A 20407-nucleotide genomic window follows, 5' to 3' on the forward strand; every position below is an offset into this window, starting at 1 on the left:
GCTTTGCTGCTCCTCTCCTCCCCCTCTACATATATTCCATCTTAGTTTCTGCATCTGTGCTTTTTGGTCAGGCCCTTCCCCATCCCCTCCAAGAGTGGAACTCTTCTCTATACATAAGCTCTGCCACAGGATTTGGTTCTTTGGCTCTGATTATACTTTATTGTGTATTCACCTCTAACCCTTCAGTTTTCTCTGTGATTAGGTTGTTAGATCCTTTAGAGCAAGGGTTGAGACTTATTTCTATTATAACCCCCCTAAAACTTCAAATACTGTGTAGCAGAGTAGATATTAAATGAGTATGTACTTGATTAATTAACCATGTTTTTACTATTTGTCTTACAGACTCTGTTGCAAGCATCTAGAAAAAGATTTTAAATGGCTGGTTTGCCCTAGGGTTGCCAGATTTAGTAAATAAAAATATAAAATGTCTTGTTAAATTTTACTTTCAAAGAAATAAAAAACTGTTTTGTGTTTTAGTGTAAGTATATCCAATGCAATATTTGGGATAGAATTATACTGAAAAATGGCCTGGTTTTTAGTTTAAAATTTAAACTCTACTGGATGTCCTTTATTTCATCTGGCAATTTTAGATTGACCTGACCTAAAAAAAAAACAAAACTTTGTGCTTAATTTCTTAAATTAGAGCTAAATGCCACATTTATGAATTGCTTGACCTTATATAGTCTTACTAATCAAGTCCTATAGTACATGAAGTTCTCTGCATTGTTTCATCTAGCAGCAACAACACATAGATTGAGTATCCATTATGTGAAAGTCACCATGTATCCTCCTGTACAGGGAGGCAAAGATGAATAAGAATGAAAGATTCATCTAAGATGAATAAGATCTTTCCCTCTACCCCCAAGTAGTTCATAGCCTGGTGGAAGAGACAGCCCATTTCAGTCCACCCTCCACTTATGTGCAATCTGGATGTTAATCCATATGGCCAAAATTTTTTTAGGCCTGACTCAGCCCTCCTGGTCAAAGATTCAAGATGACACTATACACATAGGTTGTCAAAAATGAAGGATATTTGTTCTGAAGTACACATTAAATCGTTCCTGTCTCTGAAGTGTTATATAAACACCATAATCCATCATCCTAAATGAAAACAATTATTCAAAAATCTTTTTGATCAGAACATTTTACTCTGCTTTTGATATTAAGTTAGTTTTTATGATGGGAGATTTTTTTTTCTGGTTCTTGGATATTTAACATGCATTTTTTTTAGCGTAAGCAATGGAAATGTATTGCATGACATTTTTCCCCTCTTAGCCATTAAGTTCTTCATGGGTGAATGCCATTCCAGCTACTTAATCTGAGTCACTTATTTAGGTGAACAATAGGATCCAATGATTTAGATTTTGAACCTTCTGCTGTGTGGCCTTAGTCTGCTTTAGCTAATCTCTCCATTGTTTTCTGGTCATAGGAGACATTTTCTTTGCATAGCACAATGTCATAATGGCAGTGTGTGTGTAAAGTTTGACATTAGTTAAAAAATTTTAGCTACACTATATTTATAAGTTGTATGCGATATAAATTCAGCGGTGTTTGTAATAACCAAAGATTTCAAATTCTAGAAATAACAGCGTGTTTCTCATAATAGTACACTTGACTCTTTGTGTGTGTGTCTGTGTGTGTGTGAGTGTGTGTGTGTGTGTATGTAAAAGCATTTCTTAGACTTATAACATATAATTCAAGGCTTTAAAACAATGTCACCTTAACATACAACATACAAATTTTCAGTTCTGGAAGAGAGAGTACCAAATTTTCCCTTCCTTTTCTAAATATAAGCTATTGATCTCAACCCACCAACCTGTTATTTTCTTGGAGATCATCTTAAGTTAAAATAAAAAGGCATATTACATAAAATGATGATTTCAATGGAGTCAATTGGTTATTGGCATATTACATGAAGTTGCAAAAGGAGTCGCATTAAAAGGTAACGAGAATATTGGGAAAAGTTATATTAATTTGAATGATTTGTCAATTACCTAGATAGAAGGCTGTAGTTAGCATTATCATTATGCCAAGTCTCTGGAGTTATGAAATACTCATTTGAAGTACATATTTTAGGTTGTCAAAAATTACCTTTGGTAGCTCTTCAATTTGATTGGCATCTAGGTAAAGTTCCTCTAACGTCCGTTCAAAGTTAAAGACCTCCTTTGGCACCTGCTGAAGGCTGCAGTGGGAGTAATCTAAAACTGAGATGATTTCTTCTTCACCTCGGAAACATCGGCACGGCACCAGACGGCCGATGATTTTCCGCTTGGTGGTCATCTCCAGGCACTGCACTAGAGAAAAACAGAAAAAAACCCAACTGCTTAACCACCTGCCTTTGGAAGGCATTCTTATAATATTTAAAGCTTAGAAATTTACTTATGTTGTATATCTTATAATTATATAATGCCTTAAAGAAGTTTACATAAGACATGCACATGCAATAGATCATTTTACCTTAAACAGCTCTCCAAGGTGTGTAAAGACATGTTTTTATTCCCATTTAACAAATAAAGAAATGGATTCAGAAAGGGTCAGAATCCCATCATCACACAGTATTGGAATGGCAGAACTGGGCCAGAATACAATCCTGACTTAGCGCAATGCTTACACTCACACTTGAAACATGGAACTATAATATGTTTTTTTAAAATTTTATACAAATTGCAGTGCAGCACAGAAACCTCCAGAATTTGTTGGAAAAAACCACATTTCTCTCATTTCTGCAAAATAGTCAAGTTTTACCCATAAGGTTTATGATATCCTCTTTTTGACTCATATTTATTCCATTCATCAATAATTATTTATTAAATAACTAATATGCTCCAAGCATTGAACTAGGTACTGGGGATAGAGAGATGAATTGAACAAAGCTCCTGTTGGAGCTACAGTTGTATTGGTTATTCACTTCAGAATAAGAATCTGTCCCTATGAATCCTTTTATTTTAATGGGAGAAAATCAGGGTAGAAATTTCTGTGACATCCTGGCATGTCTTTCTCTAGGTTAAAATGACCAAACGCTATGAAATCTTGCACAAAATTGGTATCATGGCATCTATAACACTTTATTAAAGTTACTGTTTTTCATGTCATTCTTTTCCTAGACTGCAAGGCTATTGAGGGTAGTAACTGTGATTTGTTCATTTTTACATTTGTATCGGTTCTTGACATATACTAGATATTCAATAACAAATGTAAAATGAACAAATCAGTTCATGAATGAATAGATGGATACATTTGGGACTCTCTCCCCAACCACCAACAGATACTAATAATTTGCTTGAAAAATTTCTCTTTCTAACTAAAATGTCACTATCTCTGTGAATGTCTCCCCAGGATAAATGAATAGAGTCTTCCTCTGAGCTCCCAGGGCACTAATCACATTGCTTCCTAATTATGTGTACTATTTCCTTGTGTACTGGGTGAGTTCTTGAAGGAGAGGATCTTGTCTTATTCATCTTTGAATTCACAATAACAGTACACAGTTTGCCATATGTAGAAATAGTACTGAATGAGCATCAATTTGAAACTCGCATTTTATTCATTGATTTGTTTTTACTTATCAGCATAAACTTATTGCCGAAACAGAAAGTAGTGATAGTTCACAAAAATAATATAGCATTTTGTTTTGAAATGGCTTAGATTAAATCAAATTTGGAGGCAAATGAATACAATATGCTTAAGAGATGTTGAAAGTGCAGCCCAAAGCCATTTTTATTCCTCCTTTTACTTATGAAATTAATAAAATTATATTTTGGGACAGGTTCATAAGTCAGCTCTTATAGAAGGTTATAAGAACATGGTAATCTTTAGAAGGTTTAAGTAAAAACATTAAGAAGATGGTCTTTCCTCTCCATTACTTTCTATCTCTTGAACTCCTACACTTCTCATTTCTGGGAGCTTGAATCACAAGGTTTTGTAACTTTTATTTTACTCAACTTTCCTTGAAAGCACTGATTGTAGGTTGGTCCCTACATGGGATCTAGAACATATCAAGCAGCCAGTAAATGCATCTAGTAAATATATGACATATATTAGGTATCTAGTTAATATTTGTTGAGGTTATTGCAGTTGTAAAGGTAAGTGATGATTGCTCAGACTATGATAGTGGCAGTGAGGATGGGGAGAAGTGATAGACTGGAAAGGTATTTAAGAAGCAGAATCCAAAGTGTGGGTAATGGATTAGGTGAAAGGTGAAAAGGGTGCTGTGGAGAGAGGGAGAAGTCTTGAAAAATTCCCAGGTTTTTAATTTATCACTAGTAGCCACATTGACTACCCAGCTGTGATGCCGTCGAGCTGACTCAAGGTGTGTATTCTGTCTGTCTCTATGACTCACAGGTGAGGAATCAATTGTTCATATGTTGTTTTTGCCCAGTTCCTTGCACTCACCCTTTCGTGCTGAACCTTGTAGCTATTTCTTGATACCCATCTGTTGCTGCAATTGCAAATTTTTTATTATGAAGAGAAAAAAGGGAATATCCAGGCCTGGACCTGAACCATTTGGCCAGAGAGTCCACTGTCCGCTAAGACTTTTGCAATTTAATTCACTTAGGACTGCTTTCCCTTTTGTTGATCAAAAACGTAGGCTCTTCTGGTCATCTTTTCAGTCCCTTGTCTCATTCTTACAATGTGCTGAGCTTTCCCCCTGACCCAACTTCTCTTTCCTTCAATCCCACTAAACTCTGAAATTGTGCCTTATGTCATGATCAGTAACTTCATTGATACTCTCCACTGAAGGCTTCCTCCCTTTCATAGTCTCAACTAAAACATGGTTCACTTATAGCCTTTAAAATTGGAGCATGCTGATTTTCTCATACCTTAAACACTTCAAGGTTGGAAAGTGGAATTGATATCCTCCCTTGCTCTCTAAAAATTATTAATCTTCTCTCATCCTAAAAAAAGTCCTGCTCCTCTGATGGTCTCATTACCTGGTAGTAACATCTATCTACTCTTTCTCATATCATTCATTACCACCTCTAGAACCCATTGATGACTTTGGTATCTGATTCATGGACTATCTCTCAATTGGAACTCCTTCCATTCCTGATTTAGGCTCCCTACACATTATAGCTTTCAACTTTTTTTCCATCTTAAATTTCTAAGTAACTTGATTGTAGTGCTACTCCATAATTTTTCCCTTGCAGATATCTAGTATGTAACATGGTAGTTTACCTTTCTTCTAACAAAGTCTCAACGAACTTCTAACCAACCAAAATATATATAGCAATTTTGTTTTAAATTAATAGTACTTATTTTATTATAGCTATAAATATCACTGTAATTCAGTCACATTTTATTTCTTCTGCATCTTATTGTTTCTTTAAAAATTACTTTTTTTTCTTTGTTTGGTTTGTCTATGTGTCTTTCATTAATTCAATTTCCTGACTATCTCCTCTTCTCTTGCTATAGTGAAAAACGTGTAATCTGTCATATTTCCCCCTGGAATAATCTTTCAGGAGCACTATATCTTCCTTCTTCAGTCTGGAGTGGTCACTTTACTTTTCTAGACCTGATATATATATGTGTGTGTGTGTGTGTGTGTGTGTGTGTGTGTGTGTGATCCTGGAATTTCTCTTCACTATCATTCTGTGAATTTTATATTTCCTCCTGTTTTATTCCTATTTCCTGGACCCCATGTCTTTCCTTTCTAGACTTATTGGACTATAACATGCAATGGTGAAATATAACATCCAGTAACTTACTGAGAATGAATCTACAGTAGGAACATTTTTGAGACCTCTGCATATACGAACATGATTTCATTTCACCCACAAACAATTGAAAGTTTGGCTGGATATATACTTCTAGGTCAGAAATAATTTTCTTTATAAATTCAAAGGCATTTTTAAAGTATTATTTTCTAGCTTTTAAGGTTGTTGTCAGGAAATCCAGCTCTATTACTATTTAAAATCCTGTTTTACACGCACCTTCCCCTCTCCCAAAATATTTTAGAACTTTTATTCTTAGTCTTTTGAAATTTCATATCAATGTACTTTGATGTGTTTTTATCCATTGTACTGGGTACTAGATGGGCCCTTTCACATTGGAAGCATTTATCGTTAAATTATGTTAAATTTTCTGTTATTATTTAATTGATGATTTCCTCCTCCTCTTCATTGTTTCTATTTTCTTTTCTTGTAATCCTGATTGGTTGAATGTAGGAAATGTCCAGTAATTTAACTATTTTTTCTCTTGTAATTTCCATGTCTTTTTTAAAATTTTATTTTCTGGAAGATTTCTCAACTTCATCTTCTAAATACATCTCCTGTATTATCTTTTATTGGATAACATGTTTTTATTGTCCAAAAATTAGTTGTTGCTTCCTAAATGCATGCTCCTTTTTAACAGTATCATGATTGTATTTCAGGGTGCCATATCATTTCATTTCTCTAAGAAGATATTAGCTATAGACTTTTTTTTTTTGCCTTTTCCCCCTGCTCCTTGCATTTTTTTCTGAGTTCCATTTTCTGTTTGTTTCTTTTCGTCTTTATTTTTCATGATAGGGGTCTTCCACAAATATCTGGTGATCCCTGGCTGTCCTTCAATATTGAAGAGTGACTCTCTAAAGAACTAATTGGAAGCTTTGTATGCATAATAGGTATCACTGCAGGACGATTGGCAGCAAGCCAAAGAATATTCTGGTCTTCAGCCTGAGGCATAGCTATGAAACAGGAGGGAAGGAGGCAGGGCACAACCTTTAAAAGAGTGACATAGCCATAGTACATGATGAAAACTAGTGAGAACCAACTAGGTAAAAGATGGTGGAAGATTCAACTTCCAGTGGACCTTGAGCATAATTATTCACTCATTGTAATACATTAGCATGCTAAAAGACACTCCCACAGGTGCCATGACAGTTCCAAGGCTGATCATAAAAGGCCAAAAAGTGGGTGGTAGCCCAATTCCTGGAAATCTCTGCCCCTTCCCCAAAATAATTGGAATAATCCTCCCACTCATTAGCCTATGAAATATGCAGCCCATAAAAACTAACCATGCCGTATTTCGAGGCCTCTTGCCTCTTGCCTTCCAAGATGGCTCACACTCTGTCTGTGGAGTGTGTTTCTATCTAAATAAATCTGATTCTTACGTATCACTTCGTCTCTGAATTCTTTGGCGATGAAGAAAGACCCTAAATTCACTGGGAAGAGCTATGCAGTTTTGTAAATAAGGATTTAAGCCGATTTTTCTATTTTCAGTACTAAGTCTCCTCAGTTCTTTGTCTGGTACCTGTTGTCTCCAAGACTCTAAGGAGGACTATGAAGCAAATCAATTTTTACATCCCTTTGTGGGCGCTTTATAATGTAACTGACAATGTACTTTTTATATACGTGAATATAAACTACATCTTCTTTCCCTGTCTTCTTAAAATTTGTTGAAATCTCTTATCTCCTGGTGTCTTCTCTTCAATTTTCTCCCTCCTTGTGAGTATATGCACTTTAAAATTTCTTTTAGTTTAGTGGAATTTTGGTTGTAAGTATAGATCAATAAGGAAGGAGGGAGATTAACTTCCATGTTTAAAAGAAAGTTTTCCTTTAATCCCCTTCATACTTTTAATCCCTTCTTACTTGACCTATTAGGAGCATTGGACAGAGAATTATATTTTTCTTTCAGAAACACTCTCTTCCTTTGGCTCCCCTGACCTCACAATTTCTGACATTTATCCTTCCTCTTCGGTTCCTCAATTTCAATCTTTTAAGAAGATCCATCTTCTCTACCAAATATTGACATTTATAGTATTAGAGAGTTATTCCCTGGCTAGGCTTGTTGCTCTTCTAATTGTATGCTCTCTCCCTTTCAATCTTTACAATGTCACTCACCTTTCCCAACTCTTTTCATTTAACTTTGATGAGTGATGGCTATAAAGCTTTTCAAATTTCTACTCAGATTTATTTCCTCATCATTTGCACTTTGTGTTTTATGAGCATCTCGAACATAACATGTTCAAAATTGAAGTGATGCTCTCCAAAGGTATGGAGCCCATCATCATAGTCAAGGCCTTGGACACTGAAGGCAACTCCCTGGGCTGTGTGACTCTCAGCACATATTTAACCTCTATCAATTTAGTCATCTCTAAGATAACAGAATACATACCAAGCTCATAGAATTGTGTCTTCAAGTTTTAAGCATTCACTAAGTGTTGGCAATTACTGTTCTGCCCAAACCTCCTCCTCCTCCTCCTGTGCTTTCAGTCTCAGTGAATGGCAATACAGTTCACCTAGTTTCTCAAGATGGAAAGCTTGGCAATGTTCTTGACTCCTCTCATTCCCTCACTTCCCACATCCAACAATCACCAAGTCCTAATCCTTCAATAGCCTAAACATATCCTGATTCAGGTCTGTTTTTACTCATTTCAACTGCCTAGCAACATAGTTCAAACTATTTTCTCTTGCATATGTACCTGTCTCTCTCTTTCTATTGTTCTCCCACCACAGTGAACCTGGGATGACCTTTAAAAACACAAACATTATTATGTCACTTTCTTGCTTCAAATACTTCAATGATTCCTCTCTGCCCTCCAGACAAAGCCCAAAGTCTTTATTGCGGCTTAAAAGTATGATATGGTCCTCTGGCCTGACTGCTGTCTTCCACACTCACACCCAGCTCTCTGTGCAGCCTGGCCAGGTACCACTCTTCTCATTGTTTTCTTTGCTCTTCTTATTCATGGCTTCTTTTGCATTTCTAGGACTACATGATCTTTCTTCTACTAGGGCCTTCAGAAATAGGGCTGCCTTTGCACAGGGTACATTTCCTTGCTCTTTTAAAAAAATTTAGATTAGAAGGGAAAGTAGCCTCTCTTTATTCAATATATTCCAACTCTGTATGTCCTCGTCTCTATATGCTTCAATTATATGCTGCCATACCCTTTGATCACATTTTAATAACGTATTCAAATCAATCTTGTTCACTAGATTGAAACTTCTGTGAGGACAGGGACCATGTCTAGCCTTTAAACACTGTATATTTCCAGGAACTTTAGTATCTAGTTCAGAGTAGATACTTTAAAAACATTAACTGTATTAGTAAATGAATATGGTAACTAAAGATGATAATGACTTTTATTTGTCTAGTCCTTGCAAAATTTCAAAACAATTTACAATTTATCACCTTTTTTCATGACAAATAAGCATTCATATATTATTTTCTGTATTTCAATAATAAACTAATTAAGGTTTAGTGAGTCTGTAATGTGCATAAAGTCACACACAGAGTAATTAGTAGAATTGAGATTAGATCTCATTTTTCTTGACCCCAAGGTCATCATTTTTTCCCATTAGCAGACGCTGCATTACATTTACAGTGATACACATAGATCAGCATATGAGAATTTATCAAACATGAATTTACTAGTTGTTCAATACCACACACACACACTCACACACACACACTCACTCACACACTTGATAGTTATTTACACAAAGACTACTTCATAGGTGCAAACAGAATGATGGGGTAGCAGTGAGGGAAATAACATTGTTCCCTTATCTGGTGATAAGAGTTTAAACATTTTTTTGCATGTCTGAAAATACATGCATGAAAATACAGTAGGGTAGAATGAGTAGAGCATAACATACAAGAAAGCACATAAATGTTACATACATGATATACAGAAGCAACTTTTGCTTTTTCCTGAAACATAACCATTGCCCAGTATACTGTAGAAGCATGTGGCTTCACATCTAGTGTATGGACTTTGACTCAGAAGCAACCAGATTTCCTGTTTTACTACTATCCTTAGCAGACATACAAAAGAGGAATTCTTAGATTTTCAGTTTTTCAAAGGGATTTAAAAAGGCAAGAGGAAAACAAGTTTTTATCTCTTCCTGTTAAAGTCCTTCCAATAAATTCCTTAAATCAAAGATAAGAGTATTATCTTTTTTGGATTCTCACTGCATGGATTCTCTTCTCTCTTGAATCATATATATATATATATATATATATATATATATATATATATATATATATATTTTTTTTTTTTTTTTTAAATCTGAATTGAATAGCTAAAGGGGATTTTTCTTTTTCTATAGCCACAGCATGCAGTCAACAGTCTGCCTTTCAACACTCTCCCTGAGTCAAATGTATTTAAATAGCAGGGCTCTCTAACATGGCCTAACATAGGTGAAACAGCAAAAAGACTCATCTTGCTACAGTCATCAGATCCTCTCTATTCATAATTTAAACCAAAGAGAATTTCAACCACTTGAGAATTATGCCTGCAGTAGTTGACCCAAGCAATAAGAATATATGTATCAAAACACCTGATTTCCAGTACCACTGCATTCTCTAGGATTCTAGACCCATGTATGCCAATGTTACCCTTGCCTAATATTTCATCCCTGGAAAGTTAAAGGGATAAGGGAAAGTTCAATCTTTCCAAGATTTCTTGTGATAAATACTCTGGCTGTCCTCATTAGTTGGCAGTCTTACACTTTTCAAACGACAAATGTTTCTAATTTATTCACTGAGAAACGCTTTGCTTCACTAAGTGTGCCACAGGGATATGGAAACCTGCCAAACTCTCTCCATGACCTACTTCAAGAAACATCTTTAAAACCATTACCTAATCTGAAGTAGTCTCTGAAACTCCCTTATCAAGACAACATACATGGTGATTCTTGGACTTCAAGTGGAGCATCTGAGGTTTGTTTGTTTTTTGATTGTTGAAATTGTTCACATTTCAAAAATACTCAGACTTCATGGGTTTGTTTTCATCTTATCATTACAATATCTGAAAGCCTGCAATTGTTATCCACAATTTGATTTGATATCATTACAAGGAAACCAGTTTGTCTTCACAAAGATCAATGGACTGTTATTAGGATAAACACATTAGTGGTCTTTAATGCTGATATTATCATATCAGCAATCAAAACAAGAAATCAAGAAGGAAAGCATGGTGTCTGGTACCAATAAAAAGCTTTTTTAATACTTCTAATTCTGCTTTTAGACAAGTGAGTTCTTTTAAGAATAGCAATGCTTCCATTCTCCTTCCTCACATATTTCCCAGGAATTTTCATCCACTGACTTCAGAAAGTCTCTTTCTATGAATGATTCCTAATATAAACCATCATCCCTGATTTAGTTTCTAACTGCTTAATGAGCCACCTATCTTTAAATAAAACTCAACTTGTCTAAAGGAGAACGTGAAAATATTTACTAAGTTCCTACTCTGTACCAGACACTGTGCTTTCCCTCTTGATTTCTTGCTTTGATTAGTTGTGTTTTAATTCTCTTAATGCTGTACCTGGAGTCATCTTTCACTACTCCTTTCTTTCCTTCTGTATTAGACATTCAATGTCTTCCCTTTCCTTTCCTTACCATTCAGTCAATCTAGTTCAGATCCATACCATCTCCTAGTAGTACTGCCCAAAGTAATACAGCACGAAAGTATACTATTTCCAGACATCTTTCCTTTACAATCATTTATGCAGCAAATATTTATTAAGTGTCTACTATGTGCTGGGTACTGGGTTACATGGTGGGAAGAACCAGTGAGTAAAAGAGCTACGTTCCCTGCTCTAATAAATTTCCTGGATAGTGAGGGAGATAAATATTGAACAAAAAATTAAGCAAATAAATCCATACTTGTACATTGTAATAATTGCTTTAAAAGAAAATATTAGAGTTTTATCCATTTTATATATTTACACATTAAGTATCTTGGTTAATCCCCTAAAATGCATGTCCATTCCCCAGTTCTAAAACCTTCACTGTGTCTACATTTTCAATAGCAGTATTTCCCAGTCCATGTCCCTGGGTCGTATATTCTTCTAAGAAATAAGCACTGTGCATTAGCAAATTAAGGGCTCAGAGAGGTTTTGTGACAAAGAAATATGCTTATTTTTGTTCAAACCAGTGTTTCCTAAACCACTTAAAATTTAAAACATGTAAAATGTTATAGTTTATCACCGTAATTAGGAATTAGTCTTCTGAATCACACATTTTAGGAAAGGCTGGTCTACAAGATTCTTTAGCGTGACAGTCAAGCTCTCTTTAATCTACTTTTCAGCTGTTTTATCTAGTACTTCCAAGTCTGTGCTCTACCTTAAACCACACCCAATACTTAATGTCCCTGATCCACTTTCTTCATCTATACCAATCCTGTGAATCTATGGTAATACCATTACATCTTTATAAATCATGTTGAGTAATTTTATTTATTGGTAATTATAATTTGTTCGCAGGTCTTAAAACATCACAGTAGCTGATGTTAAAGAAGCTTGTGTTTTGGAACTACTGGGAATGATAAATAGAATGCTTTGTTTTACTCTTTAACTTATTTAAGTCCTTGCCTACTAGTCATAGTGTGCTCCAGTAGAAAAGAGATCCACAGAATCTGAGTCTGGATCACTTATTGAAGCTCAAATTCTTCTTTTTAAAGTCTTCTCTAACTGTTCCAGACTATAAATAATGCTGCTTTCCTTGTCTTCCTCCTCTTCCTTACTATTATTATTGTCGTCTTAACACTAATTACTCTAAAGAACATCAACGTAAGGCTTATAGAATCAATCTGAAAAAAAATCTCGAGAGAAGATTTGTACTGAGTAGTGGCATTTATGAGCTTACTAAAAAATCTCTCCTGGGGCTTCCCTGGTGGAGCAGTGGTTGAGAATCCGCCTGCTGATGCAGTGGACACGGGTTCGTGCACCGGTCCGCGAAGATCCCACATGCCACGGAGCTGCTAGGCCCGTGAGCCATGGCCACTGCGCCTGCGCGTCCGGAGCCTGTGCTCCGCAACGGGAGAGGCCACAACAGTGAGAGACCCGCGTACCGCAAAAAAAAAAAAAAAAAAAAAAAAATCTCTCCTTATTTTTACATAGGTGAAAAACAATATTTTAATACTCCTGTCCTTCTTTCTCCATACATCCTCTCCTAGAATTTTTATCTGACTTACTTAAATATGCAAACATGACTGTAGAGGACAGTAGAAAGCAAACTTCAAGCTTAGCTTAAAAATGGCCCAAGTTCAGGAAAAAGTTCTAATTCTATAATAAAATGTTACAGTTATTTTTCTTGAAGAATTTTGCTTTCAGGCAAGTTGTGAACCTGAGCCATGAGAAGTATGAAGAAACAATTTTCAAAGTAGTAGGGTACTCTCAAAGATCTAACTTTCAAAATGTGGTAACCTAAAGTAACGAGTCTCTGGAATAATATCTGAAGCCTTGTTTATACAGAGGTACAGAATAAGAAAATAGAAGAGAAATAGTCAGATATAGGCAATTTAATTAATAGTATCTTAGGTTTGGTTGGAACCTTAGTCTAATCACTTGTCTCACCCTTGAATAAATTACTCAGATGATGGTCTTATACCTTAATATCTCAAGATATTTTTATTTTGTGATATAAGGTAATGATTTATGTTCTTAATGATGACTGAATTATTATGAAAAAGATCAAATATTCAGCATGATTTATTGAGAAGCCAGAGATATGTATAGTACATTTAGAGGTAGTTTAATCAAATATTTTATTTAATAAAAATTGCAGTATATGATGGTTAATATTTATTTTTGTAAAAATTTCACCTTATGTGAAACACTTTACTCCACACTTTATTCCAAAGATTTGAGTAGGAGTTTCAGTAGGAGCCAGTAAGAAAGCAGTTGTTTTCCATGCAGTTGTCTCAGCTTAGGGATCCTTGCCTTTTGTGATGCGACACAATGTCAATATGGTGCCCTTCACAAGACACGATGAAAGACCCATGTTTTCAATCTGATATAAACAACTTAGAGAAAGCATTTTTAAAAGGCATTTCATGATGCTTTATATTCATTCTTCAATCATAAGTACAGATAACTTCTGATATTATCTCTGTTTATTAATATTTTAATTAATTCTGATGATGATGGTACTTGTGCCTTCAGGATAGTTAGAAAAAATGTTGCAATTTTGAAACTCAACTAAATAAACTAAATAAACAGGACTTCTGGAGATAACCTTTTAATCAATTAAGTTTCTTTGGGTATAAATCTAGGCAGTTACTTTATAATTGGAAAGATTTTAAGAGATTCATGAAACATATAAGACTGCTTGACGTCACCCTCGGGATGAAAGAAGAGTTAAAAATACAACAAAAATTAATTTAAAAAGCTTTCTGCAAGGAAGTTAAATGCATGTGAGAATGCAGTCATAGATTTAATAGTTGTTAAATGGAGAAACTAACACACTATTGTAAAACAGTTATACTCAAATAAAGATGTTAAAAAAAATAGTTGTTAAATGAAAAGTTCATGAAAGCTTAACATGGAAGAATCAGAGGCTCATTTTAAAATTGAAATATTTTGTTATGATTCTGAATTTTTTTCATTGTTAGTCTCTCATATGAGATTAAAAGAATAATCTCAAACAAGAATTTAAAACATCCTGAGTATTTAAATACTTATCTTTATTAATTTTGTAAGTACTATATGTTATATGTGGAATTTTTTGGTTTATATTCTTACTGAATTTAATGATTTAGGAGATGATGAAAGGCAACAGGATTTGAGAGAATTAAGAGAATAAAATCAGGAGCAAAAGTTTTGCAAAGAGAATTGGAAAAGGCCTAAAGAAGGCAGGTGAGCTCTTTGAATGAAAAGAGCATGTCGAACTAACAGGGTCCTGCTGGTAGATGGAATGTACTTCAAAAAGACCACATGTTACCAGAATAATCATTTCTAAAATTCAAATCTGAACATGTGTAAAACTCTTCACAGGCTCCCTGCTACTTCACCATGAATCCTGCACTCGCAAGCCAGATGTATAATCCTCTGCCAAGACTTCAGTCTCCCCGTGGACCACACTCACACCTTACCTTCCAGGCCTTCTTGCCTTTGCATTTGCTGTTCTCATGAACCATCTTGCTTGCTCATCTCTCCTGGGTTACTCTTCCTTATCCTTTTCAATGAATTCAAGGATTACCCTTGTAGGAAAATGTGCCTCTACTCTCCCTGTTATAGGTGAATTGTGTCCTCCCCAAAATCATGTGCTGAAGTTCTAACCTTCAGTACCTCAGAATGTGACCTTATTTGAAAATAGGGTTGCTGCAGGTGTAATTAGTTAAAATGAGGTCCTACCATTGTAGGGTAGGGCGCTACTCCAGTATGACTAGTATTCTTAGAAAAAGAATGCATGTGAAGAGAGAGACGCACATAGAAGGAAAATGGAGAGAGACATGGAGAAGATGCCCATCTGTAAGCCCAGGAGAGAGTCCTGGAACAGATCCTTCTCTCACAGCCCTCAGAAGGAACAAACGTTGATTTCGTACTCCTAGTCTACAGCATTATGAGACAATGATTCCTGTTGGGTGAGCCACCTAGTTTGTGGTCTTTGTTACAGCAGCCTTAGCAAACTAATACAACCCCCTCTGCAGCTTCCAAGCAAAAGTTAGGAGGCTCTTCTACAGCATCTATAGAACCCGGGACCCAATCTGGTACAGACTTATTAAAATTGTTTCCTTGTGAATCTCTTGAGGTAGCATTAATTAGACCATGAACTCTCTTTTTTTCTGTTTGTTCTCTTAGTCTAAGGCAGACAGGCAGTGTGAAATTCTCTTTTGTACAGATTAATGGAAAAAGGGAACAATGGAAATTTTGTTTGGCCTTAGATTCACCAACCTGTCAAAGAAGATTTAAAACTGCAATTTCAGGTGCAGGTAAAATTGTACAACAAAAGTATAAAGTTAGATATTCTAAAGAACAGCATGCGTGATATCACAAAATGAACAAAATGTATAGGTAACACTCTTCATTCTCAGAAATAAACATCCTGGAAAATAAGTGACTCTCAATGTCTTTAATCAGCACACTTAGGGAATATAATAAACTACCTGAACCTAAAAATGTAACACAAAGAGTTAAATAAAGATTTCAGAAGTGTCTTGAAAAGTTGATATGATGGTTCTCATATGGAAACGATGGGCATATCTTGTTTAGAAGAAGCGGTTCTAATAGAAAAAAGAAAGCACTCTATGTCAATATGGATATATTAAATGGATAGTGGAAGGAAATTGAAGAACATTTGGGAGAGGATAAAAATAGAAATTATATTACCTTAGAAAATACACTATTAACCTCCAGATCATGTGAAATATATATGAATGATGCTTTTCTAACGAACATTATCACATTGGCATGAAGAGAAAAAATAGGAGTAATGAGAGAAGAGCTCTTTAGACATTTTGGACACATAATTCTGCTCAATCAAAATTTTGCTATTTAAAATTCATTTGTTAATTTCTTCAGAACATAAAAGCAATGCCTATTTATTATTAAGAATTTGGAAAATATAGAAAAGTATAATAGGAAAATAAAATTCACCATACTTCTATCATCCAGAAATAAAGCACTATTAACATAGTAGAGTATTTTCTATCATTCATTTAAGGTTGCACGCTGAATACACACATACAGACACACATGCACACACATACAACACACACATATATTACTAAGATTAAACATAATGTTTTGTGTCGTGCTTTTCTACTTAGCATTATACTATAAACATTTTCTCATATCATTAAACATTCCTTAAAATATACTTTTTGAAGACTATGAAATATTGTTGTGAATATGTCTACCAATTTATTTGACCAATCATCTTATCCTAGAAATTTATATAGCTTGCTATTTTCCCAAATTGTAACAAATGCCTTGATAAAACAACCTCAAATATAAGTTCATGTGCATTTACTAGGTGAAAAGAATTTGAATTTTTATTCTTCTTGATAAATATTGCAAAACTGTTCAATTATTTGTACCAATTGATATTGCCTGCAGTATTATATATGAATATCCATTTCCTTGCACCAGTGCCAGCAGATGTTATCAGTTTATTTTCAATTTTTGTCAGTTTGATAGTGTTTAATTTGAGGTGTTTCTAATCTCTTCCTTTATTTGTTCCTCCTTTAATTTATGCTTATAAAATCAGTTTGCTGAATGCACTTGACTCAATGGATTATAAATAGGAAACACTTTATTTTTTATCAGTCACTGCCTTTAAACATCATCTTTGGGAACTCTCTTCTCGCCTCCTGGACAAGAACTTTTGTCAATCCCATACCTTTCTAAATTTTCAGTTAGAGGAACAATCTCATTTAGATAATTATATAGTTCCAATACAGTGTGTGAATAATCCAAATATTTTTGGAAGTTTTCTATTGGCCATGGTTTTTGAGCAGGTGGTCCATTATAAGAGAACCAAGTAAATGATTATATAAAGGGTACATCTTTATATGTGAAAGGTTAATAGAAGTTAATCTCTCACTTGGTTGTGTGTTTTAGGTTGTGTGTTTACAGTACCATGAATAAATAGGGAAAATATTTCTAAGATTTTGTTCTCCATTGTCACTAATGGACTCTTTCAAATGGAAATGCCTCTTGATAGCACTTCTGCTGACTGCCCTTGAAATCTAAATATTCTAAGCCTTAGATCAAGAATATTTATTTTTCTTACTGACACAGGATGTCACAGACTAAATAATTCTTTTACCAATATAAATTCAATGTTTTACTTTGTTTATAAACCCAGTTAGAGCTCAATCCACCTCTAGCAATTACAGTGAGATCAACATATGAATGCTGTCAGAACAAATCTTTCTAATTCACATTTTCTAGATATACGTAGAACAAAACAAGGTACAGAAATGAGCATCAATGGAGACAAAATGCACCTGGTTTCTCATTAAGTAGCAACAACTGTCTCCCTAGACTGACTCTGAACCAAGGGCTATATCTAATCTGAAGCAGAAAAGTAACGTAATTTCATCATTCTCCTGGGCCATCTGCTTAGTTCTTAAGGATTCAATTCATTAAAAGGGTTTATATGCATTGCACTAGTGTTTGTATGTGTGCATTGGGGTTGAGAGCATGCTGTGTCAAAGTAGGGGAAAAGTTGAACACTTTGAGATGAGTGAATATACCAGACAATTAGAGGAAACTTTTTAGATTAAGCATTTAATTTATATTGTAAAAATGTTTTTCCATAATAAAGGGAATATACATATTTAGAATAATTAATTTTTTTCTGCCCGCCTCAGAGTTATCAGGAGTACTGGTGGTCTGTTTTGCAAAGATTATAATAGATATAATTGGGTAGAGTATAGAAACTAAAGGGAATTTTATCAAATTTTTAAAAACATTTTTCACTGAGAAATAGAGTAAATATGTAGTCATACAACCAAGATATCAAAGAGGCAAAAGATTTTTTTTTCTTGTTAAAAGTTTATACTTGAGGTGAGTCTCTCAGATTGTTTTCCCCAGTGAATTTCTCCCCTGTACAGGTTCTCTTATTTACTACTACCCTCACTGTTCTTTAAAGTGATAACAATATTTAACACATGCTCCCATTATTTTCTCCCCCAAATCTGACCTTAATGTATTGCCGTCTTTGAGTTAATGGGTCAACACTCATCCAGTCTCCTAAGCTACACCTTTGGAACCATCCTCCACTCCATATTTTCTGTCATTATACATTTTCAATAACACAGATGAGTCAGAGCTTTCATATGCACCCCTTTGCCCCCACCCCACCCTGTAATCATTGTTGGAATGTTAGATACTTTTGCTTTTACTTCTTCTGACTTCTTAAATAGCTTTCTAGTTGGTTTCCACATAGCCTATCCTGTGAATGCCATCAACTTCTTCCACCCAGCATACATCCACAATGCCTCTGCATTCTGCCATGCTTTCACAAAAGCATTTCTCTGCCAGTAATGATCTTCACTCTTTTTTTAACTTGGAGAAATCTTATTCATCCTGAAGACAGCTCAAATGACACTCCTTCTGCAAATCTTTTCCATCTTCCTCAGCATGTAAGTTACATCCCTTCTTTTGCCCTTTGACTTTCTAGCATTTATTCTGGTAAATTGTCAAAGCTCATTCTGTGGATTATCATGACCCCAACCTGCTCATCCCTGACCAAGACAGACAATTCCAGAATTCTTTACTTTAAAAGTATCCATTCTTAGCCAGCTGAGGATTCAAATTTATTTTTTAAATTTCAAAAGAAAGTCAAAGCACTTTCATGCTTTATTATACATTACATATGGGTGACATCTGAATAATGTATCATCTTCCTTATGAAATGTCTTCTATAGTCGCATTTGTGTTCTAAATAACACCTTGGCAGGTTATAATAAACATAACCAGATGCCAACTCTGTTTTCTTTCACAATAAAATAATTTGTTTTTTTACCTTTAGTAAATCTATTGCTCAGAAATGCTAGTCTGCTTCTAGTACAAAATAATATGTATCAATTTTAAAAAATTATTTGTTAGTTATAGATTACAGTTATGCTCTTTAAACAATAACAAAATTATCGACAAAGTTGAAAGCACTAATATAATTATATTTTCAATCACAAAGATTTAAGATAATGAAGGTCTATCTACGGCATATCTCTGTGAAATAATAGTCATCCTGTGTTCCTGCTTTAATCTGAAAATGACTGACCATGCCAGTGCAGAATTTCATAAACATTATTAAATAAATGGGTCTCATATCCCCAAATTATTCACAGCAATTGCTGAGATATCTCACAATATTTACACACATACACATAAATATATACACACACATATATAAATATCTTCTAATGCCATATAATCTGAAGACACTAAACATACCCAAAATAAAATGTATAAGATAATACGAAATTATTTTACTCATAAAAATATTTTTCCTCTAAAATTACTATTGGTTTGGAAATCTTTTCATTGGAAATATTTTGCCAGTTGATTATATATAACTTATACAAAGCAGCATGGTTATAAATATACTATATCAAGATATCAAGAAACCTGTATCATAATCCTAATTTTGATACAAACCTATAAGTGTTTTAAACTATTTGATGGTTAGTTTTTCATAGGCAAATAATAATTTTAGACTGAAATAGCTCAGATCTTTACCAAAAGTAATACCTTATGATTCGAATTATTTCATATACTTAGTGCTGCTTTATTCAACTTGGAATATATGAGGATTTTAGACAGTTTTCCTTCTGAGTTTTTATGTTACATAATTTGCATAAACACACACATACACAAATATAGTTCTGTTCTTGTTCTTTCAAAATTATGTTCAAATCTTCATCACTTTTTAAATTTTAGCATCACTGTCTGAATAATTTGTGTTGGCTTAAACAAATAAATGTTCATCTTGAAATGTCCTGAGGGTTCTAAATGGGGAAAAGATCTGATCAGATCTGCATTTGTATCTTGCTCCCCACTGAAGAATAGTTGGAAGAAGGCTCAGAAATCAATCAAGAGGTTCTTGAGAAAGTTGAGGCCAGCAAGGAGGTAGAGATGTGAGAAGTAAACACAGTAAAATATTTAGTAAGTAAATAAATTAAAGTTACAATCAGCAAGACTGGTGATAAGCCTATCACCATGGTTGGTAAGTCTCTTTTAGCTTGTTCCTATACTGA

At 34.4% G+C, this 20407-nt stretch overlaps 1 protein-coding gene across 15 annotated transcripts in view; it reads right to left on the bottom strand.

Moving 5' to 3' along the window:
• The window catches only part of LRRC7 (leucine rich repeat containing 7), a 499495-nt gene that overhangs the window by 315700 nt on the left and 163388 nt on the right, over positions 1–20407 (bottom strand). For all 15 annotated transcript variants that reach the window (XM_028489260.2, XM_028489268.2, XM_028489261.2 and 12 more), the window contains one exon: positions 2092–2294. In XM_028489260.2, coding sequence (XP_028345061.2) covers positions 2092–2294 — 203 coding nt within the window. The remainder of the gene's footprint in view (positions 1–2091; positions 2295–20407) is intronic.

The sequence above is a fragment of the Physeter macrocephalus genome, chromosome 4, assembly GCF_002837175.3.
Source record: "Physeter macrocephalus isolate SW-GA chromosome 4, ASM283717v5, whole genome shotgun sequence".
Classification (NCBI taxonomy): Eukaryota; Metazoa; Chordata; class Mammalia; order Artiodactyla; family Physeteridae; genus Physeter; species Physeter macrocephalus.